The 7398-nt window shown below is 39.9% G+C and overlaps 1 protein-coding gene across 1 annotated transcript; it reads left to right on the plus strand.

The window, feature by feature from the left end:
• The first annotated feature begins 1728 nt into the window (after positions 1-1728).
• prdx5 (peroxiredoxin 5) lies at positions 1729-6128 on the plus strand. The gene is made up of 5 exons (XM_010785697.1): positions 1729-1993; positions 2809-2921; positions 3016-3147; positions 3885-3949; positions 6023-6128. The coding sequence occupies exons 1-5, from the start codon at positions 1729-1731 to the stop codon at positions 6126-6128; spliced, it is 681 nt and encodes a 226-aa protein (XP_010783999.1).
• Positions 6129-7398: the final 1270 nt, after the last annotated feature.

Raw genomic sequence — 7398 nt, forward strand, 5'->3', positions numbered from 1 at the left:
TTAATACGGATAAACGTAACGCATTTCATGAGGATTAATAATTTTAGACGTTTCTTTGGTGTCTCTCTCACAAGTGACTAATTCAAACAAGTGCCACATTTGAAGAACATGCCATAGGAAGCAGCAAACACTTGTAAGATGCATTTAAGGTGCTTTACATAGCTGAAAATCAAGTAAGGTAGTTTTAACCAGAAAGAGCAAACAGGTGTTCAAGTGTTCCCCCTGATGTCCAGAAGACTAACCTTCTTGGACTCCTTGCATTGGTTTTCTTCCAGACAGACTTCTGGACTTCCGGCTGCAGATGGAGCCAAAGCTCTCTGCTGGTATCAGCCTGTCCATAAAAAACGGAGGTGGAGTGGAAATATTCGAAAAAAACTGCTTTGTTGTTGGTTTGGAACATTTGCCTTTTTTCAATTTAATCTTTCATTTTGAAGGTGAGTGAAGTCAATGGAGAGGGTGAAAATGAAATCATAAATATAAAGCAATGTGTGAAAACTTGGCAGGTGATTAAGACACTTTTGTGTGAATTAATTGTTGAAAATGTAGCTGGTTAGTGCAATATTGTTTTATCGAAACATTAAAAAACATATTTTTTGGATAAGGGTCCCCCTTATGATCAGAAATAACTTTTGAAACCAGGATCCACCCTTATGTAAGTTATACATTTTGGATAAGGGTCCCCCCTTTGTCCTGAACTATACACAAGGGTCCCCATTCATAAAAATATTACTTCTTACATAATATCCCCCTTATATATGTTACTTTTTAGATACTTTTTTCCAGAACTAACTTTTGAGTTAAGGGTCCCCCCTTACATGAAAAGTTAACCTTTTCGATAAGGGTCCCCATTATGTAGGGGAGACCAGGGACAGTTGTAACACTTTTGGGGTTTCCCCAATAAGTAAAAAACCATTTAGCCATTTTGCTATATTATACATTCTCAATGTGTCAACTACTGAAACAATGTATTTAAGTGTTTTTATTAAATAAGTACACGTTGGAAAATGTATTTAAATACAGTCACTCAACTGTTACAACCATCCCAGTGTACAGGGACGGTTGTTACCTTTTTTCACACTACATGACAAAAAAGAGGGAAAGCTGTCAAATTCTAAGGCAACAAGATTTGAATGGGGTTTCACACATCCTCCAACAAACAATGAACAGAACTAAAAACAGTACACCAGATGGAATTAATCTGATTCACAGTTGTGGCAGGTGTAAAAGTCACTTCCATCTGTGCAGTCCTTGTGTGCCCAGGCTTTACAGGACCAACACTGCAGCCAGATCTCCTTGGACCCAGTGGCGTAACTATCGACGGTGCAGCTGGTGCAACGCAAAAACTAAATAATATTTTTTTATTAATATTATTTTTTATATTTTTTTTTTGGGGCCCCAATGGCATTGATCGGTTCACACAGTCTTCAAAGTAACCAAGCAACCTAAATTAATTTGTAATTTGTCTGTCCAATGACCTTGTCATGTGATACCTTGCATGACGAGCTAACCGTCTAATCAACCTGTACTGTACTGTAGCAAGCAGCAGCAAGTTCGGCATCATTATAAATGTAATAGCTTGCATTTATAATGTACAGAAAACCAAAGCACAAGAGCGGCGCTCAAAAGAGAAAGGACAAGAGAGAACAAGGAGATGTAACAGCTAAACTGACAAAATTAGACCGTTTTTTTGTCATACATCGTCCTCGAAATCGAGCGCTAACGTTAGCAATGTTGACGTGCAGCGGCAGCCTGAGCCAGAGGGCTAACGATAGCTCACCACCATCATTGCCATCTAACTCCACAAGTGAAGCTGTATCCGTGGCCGTGGCTGTGCAACCTTCTTCTCCATCCAGCCAGGAGGAGAGGCTGGATTTGGCTGTGCCCAGCGGTGTTCCAACAGTTCCCCCAAGGGCCCCAACCGATAGGGGACTCTATGGCGCTATTGAGACCCCCGACGCCAAGATCAAAAGCTATATTATTGCAACCGGTCTATGTAGGCCTACCGGCCCATTCCNCAGAGGCAAACATCAAGGAAACAGGTTTAACCCTCTTCTTAGTTCGATGTGCCGTTNTGCAAACTTTCAATTATTAACGTAACACTAGCTGCCTTTTATACAGAGACGCACGGAAACTGATATCACTTTTTTAAGAACAGTGAAGTTAAAATTAAACTTGCGTTGCCCCGTATTACCTCCACAAAAGTACGTTTTAAAATATTCCAAGTTAAAAGTTCCCTTACAACTGGATTATCCGAGTGTGCCTGAACTTCACAGCTGCTCATACTGTATACATATTGTTTTATTAAAATATCTTTAAGGCCATAACTGAAGTGTAATTTGTGTTTAATATCTTGTTGGAAATGCGTTGTATGTGTAAATGATTAATCCGTCACTGTTGATGTCTTCAACATTCGCCATTCGGCCATTTTAATGCGACACATGCTTCTTTATGTGGTCATGTGTCGCCCTCTAGCGGCAAAAGCCAATATTTGCGTCAATTACAACCTAAATGTCTATATTGCTATTCATCATTTTCTAAATCCCTTTCCAATCTTAATTATTAGCTTTATTGCTTTATAGTACTGTTCAATGATTTATATTACAGAGTTATCAGCATTCAAGAAGTCCAAAGCATTACAAATAGCTATGCTTCATTTAAGTGTCTTTGCGTCACTCCAGTCACTACATGACAATTTGCTGGTCATTAGCTGGAAGGTAATTGTGTTGATGGTCATTTGAGAATGTGGGTCTACCTTCTTTCATGTTTTTCTTCTCAATCCCCATCAGGTGGGTGAATCTCTCCCTGCAGTGGAGGTCCAGGAGGGGGAGCCAGGGAATAAGGTGTCTATGGATCAGCTCTTCAAGGGGAAGAAAGGAGTCCTCTTTGCTGTACCTGGAGCTTTTACCCCTGGTTGTTCCAAGGTGGAGTCCACACTTTCATCGCTGTTAACTGTGTGTTGTGCACAATTCCCTTTCGCATCAGGCAGCTGACGTTGTCTTTGTTTTATGCTTTCAGACTCACCTTCCAGGTTTTGTGGAGCAGGCTGCGGACCTGAAGAGTAAAGGTATGCAGGAGGTCGCTTGCATCTCTGTCAATGACGCATTCGTCATGGCTGCCTGGGGAAAGGAGCACGGAGCAGATGGAAAGGTATGGAGGAAAATGTTTTTGCAGCTTTTTATTTTATGACCTTAAGTCAGATCAGATACCCAACGACAACATCTCCTCATAATAAACTTCACACAACTTTTTGGTGACAAAAAAAGGCTCATTTCAGTAGTCCGGCAGTGGCTCAGTCAGTAGGGGCTTGGACTGTGAGCCGTAGGGTCGCTGGTTCAAGTCCCAGACCAGACCTAAATAAGGAGTGTGGACTGGTACTTGGAGAGGTCCCAGTTCACCTCCTGGGCCCCCCCCCCACTCCCATTGCTCCCTGGGTGCTGTACAATAGCTGCCCACTGCTCCTAGTCCTATGGCTTCACAATATATATTTTATATATATATATGTTTTTTATGTTCTTTGCCATGTCAACATTGCAAAAAAAAGCATTATTTAACTCTGGGATTTTGAAGTTAGTTAAAGCAAAGTTATGGGTTACATATTTTGTGATATTGAACTATGTTAGCTCACTTTTTCCACATTCTGAACAGCCTTTTTTCCTAGTAGCCTTCCTTAAGAAAAGAAAGGTGGATGGCACAGCAGATTTCATAATTCATTAAATGTACCGTTTAATATTAAGAATGCTGAGCTCACTGATACTCCTCTCTGCAGATTCGAATGCTGGCTGATCCTACCGGAGCTTTTACAAAGGTACGATTATATTTCTGGTATTATTCTGTTCTATTAAATGTGACCTGTACTCATCTCTCTGTTTCTTTCTGCCCCGTAGGCGGTTGATCTGCTGCTTGACAGTGATCAGATTGTTCAGGCACTTGGGAACAAGCGATCCAAGAGGTAATGATCATTTTGCTCATATAAGATTTGACTGCATTTGCTTTGAATCTTTTTTTGTTTTATCAATTACAATGTAAACTCAGGCTGTGTTGTAAATCACTCCCTATACTTACATCTTTTGTTACTACAAACATTTCTGAAAATGTAACAAACAAAGTAATGTTTGTTATTTACACGATTTGGTAATAATCCCACTATTCAAAGAATTGCATTTTATAGGTGATAAAAAGCAGTTATATTATTATATACATAAGTATAGTATATTACAATTATACATAAGTGTGCTCTTTAAATCTTAATATACTGCTCTCTATAGAATGAACTGTCAAATGATTATATAGGGAGTGAACAAGGGTTTGATTTTGAGCATAGCAACATACGATGAACCTGATGATCACAACATCTGTTCAGGGACTGCTTATGAAAATAGCCTCTTGTAACTCTGGTTCATTTGCAATAATGTGCACTTTCCCTGTTAAATAAATATAAAACCCTTTTTTGTTTTGCATTATCATGTAACCAGTGTTTCCCCTAGGTTTACTGCCTTGGCAGGGTGCTGCCAAGGGTAGCACCCTCGGAAAAAAAATTCGGGGCACCCAGATTTTTTTTATCCTTTGGAGCAGAGAGAGGAGCTGTGGATTATTGTTATTGATATCGTACAGTAACAAAGTATTTGTACATTAAAAAGTAATAAAGTACAGTGTTACACTGTACTTTATTACTTTAATTCAAACTGTATTCCCTTCTTATCATGTAGCCTACACTTCTTCCTTTCATTGATACATTTAAATCACCTGACTACAGCATATAACTTACCTGCTGCAACCCTGTGCTGCTGCTGCTTCTCTCTGCCTCATCCTCTACCTTTGCTGGAGGGCCAGCTCCAAAACCTTATCTGATGCTCTGATATGAAAGCATCTGTTATAGATCATATTGAAAGCCTATTGGTGTGAGTCTAAATTAAAGCAAGGCAGTCTGCTTGTCATACCATTGCTGACGATACATTTTAAGTGGGCAATTTGTTGAGTCACTGCCGCTAAATGTCGGTAGCATCAAGCTAGCAAAAAATCCTGGCATTAGGCCTGCTACATCAACATGACCAGGTGTAGACAGAACATCCATTATCCTTGAGGCCTTAATTTACTGAATAAACCAACTCCAGCCATCTCCTGTCTTATTTTTTCAAAACCAACTCCCATTTAGACTATTCTTCTCTGGCGTTTGATTGTTGTTTTCTGTCAAATTCAATAACTGTAGTCAAAACCGCGGTACCCTGGCTCACGGCAATCTGTGAGCTATGTTTAGAATTGCGCACGCTACGTTCGTTGTTCGCGCGCCGTCCACCTGGGAGGGCTGTGTGTGTCCTTTCTCGCGTGACGATAACGGCTTGCGGTAAAAAAATAATAAATAAAGCATAAATTAAACTGGGGAAGCACACAGCAAACGGGCCCAGACCCTGCAGAGCTGTTGTTGCTCTCCTTTTCCTCCGCTCTTGTCTCTGATTGTGAGTGTGTGCATTCAAGGTGTGTGTGTGTGTGGGGCGGTGGAAGGCCCCGCCACGCCCGCCCTTCAGAAAAGCAGCGGAGGGATGAATGTGACATACGCGCCAAGGGCTGTGGACAGACCGAAACATGCCACATTGGAAAATAACATAAAGGCGGTTAGGTTTATTTTAATAAAAAGAGCACATGTTCATGTGAAAAGTGACCGAAAAAAAAAAAAAAAAAGATATATTAGCTTCAGTTGTCAATTTGGTGCTATATATATATATACATCTACTATAAGCTAATAATATAGCTATAGGCTAATAGCTATAGCTATTGGTGCATATAACCTATATGAATATATAGTAATAATAGCTATATAGTATAGTAATATATATATAATATACTATAGTATATAAGTAGTATTTTTTTTTTTAATAATAAAAAAAAAAAAAAAAAAAACCAGCCTTGAATTTCCGGTAAGGGGCGCCGGCGCTCCGCCAAGACAATGGTAGGGGAAACACTGTGTAACATAATGCCAACTGGAACTCATGGTGCAGAGATGAAGTGTTTGACCCTGTGTTTGCAGATATGCGATGGTGGTGGAAGATGGAGTTGTGAAGAAGAATCAATGTGGAGCCAGAGCGGACACCTGGGCTGACCTGCAGCTTCGGCTTCTAGATGTTGCTGTCTGAACTGTAGGCATATTTTAGAGAGTATCTAATAAACGCAAACTGCAAAGCAGCTCAGTTAGCTGTTAAAGTTGCAGCTAACCCAAACCCAAGTTCTAGCCGCTGCCTAAACGAGGGCTCTTCCTTTCCCCCAAACAATGGATGCACAAAGGTAACTGGATCTAATGTAAAGAGCTGGAAGGCATTTAAGCGGCGCACAACCTAGAAATGATTAATCAATCCCCAAGAGGAAGCTAGTGTTATCCTGCATGTCTCCTGATAACCTGTAAGAAAATAAAAAGTCAACCTGTAAAGCAACTTCCCACTGTTTTCTGTAATTGTTCATAGTTAAGTTATTATATGTTTGAATAATTTTTATACACAGCCGTCAAGCGAATAATGATGACCAAGCAAAATGACATGCATGCCCTAAATGTGTCTTAATGAGCATTTTGAGTAATCAAAAGGTAACATGCATAGCGATGTAAAAAAAAATAAGAAACGGCCATGCTAAAATCTAACATTACAGCAAAGTAAGCATCTTTTCTTAATTATACAGGTAAAGTGTTTGTAGATAGTAAAACATTCAGGCCTTGTTATGAAGTTTGTAAAAGTAACCAGAAGATTCAAGGCCTGGATGTTGTATCCATGGCTTCAGACATGTTTATCCCTGTTAGACCCAACCCCCAAATCATCAGTTCCCCCTGATTGCTTGGCTAACCCCCAGGATAAAACATGTCTGAGCCCATGGATAAACATCCAGGCCCCTAATCTGCTGTTACTTACAACTTCATACAAGGCTGAATGTTTTAACCTATCTACAAACACTTTACCTGTACTAATTAAGACAAAGATGTACTTTTGAATGTAGATTTAGGCATGGCGTCCTTATTTTTTTAGCCATCGAATGCAATGTTTAGCTTTGATTCAAAAATGTCATTAAGACACCATTCAGGGCCATGCTGTTCTTTTGGCATTGGTGCATCATTCATTCGCTGACCGGCCTGGTATAGAAAAATTATTAAACATATAATAGCACTTAAACTATGAAACAATACAGAAAACAGTGAAAGCTTGGCTTTACCAGTTGACTTTTATTTTCTTAACAGGTTATCAGGAGACAGAGGATAGCACACTAGTTCCTTGGAATTGAATTAATCATTTTCATAGTTGTGCGCGTTAAATGCGCTTCCCCAGCTCTTTAGCATTAGCATCCAAGTTACTTTTGCATCCCATCTTGTTGGGGGAAAGGAAGAGGCTGAGGCAGGGTAGAAGCTTGGTTTGGGTTAGTGCA

Source organism: Notothenia coriiceps, unplaced genomic scaffold (genome assembly GCF_000735185.1).
Source record: "Notothenia coriiceps isolate Sejong01 unplaced genomic scaffold, NC01 NC01_scaffold00028133, whole genome shotgun sequence".
NCBI lineage: Eukaryota > Metazoa > Chordata > Actinopteri > Perciformes > Nototheniidae > Notothenia > Notothenia coriiceps.

Coding starts and splice junctions, on each gene's coding strand:
- prdx5 (XM_010785697.1), top strand. CDS start 1,729: ATGTTGACGTGCAGCGGCAGCCTGAGCCAGAGGGCTAACGATAGCTCA. Junction 1,994..2,808: donor TATTATTGCAACCGGTCTAT/GTAGGCCTACCG, acceptor CTCTCCCTGCAG/TGGAGGTCCAGGAGGGGGAG. Junction 3,950..6,022: donor GGGAACAAGCGATCCAAGAG/GTAATGATCATT, acceptor CTGTGTTTGCAG/ATATGCGATGGTGGTGGAAG.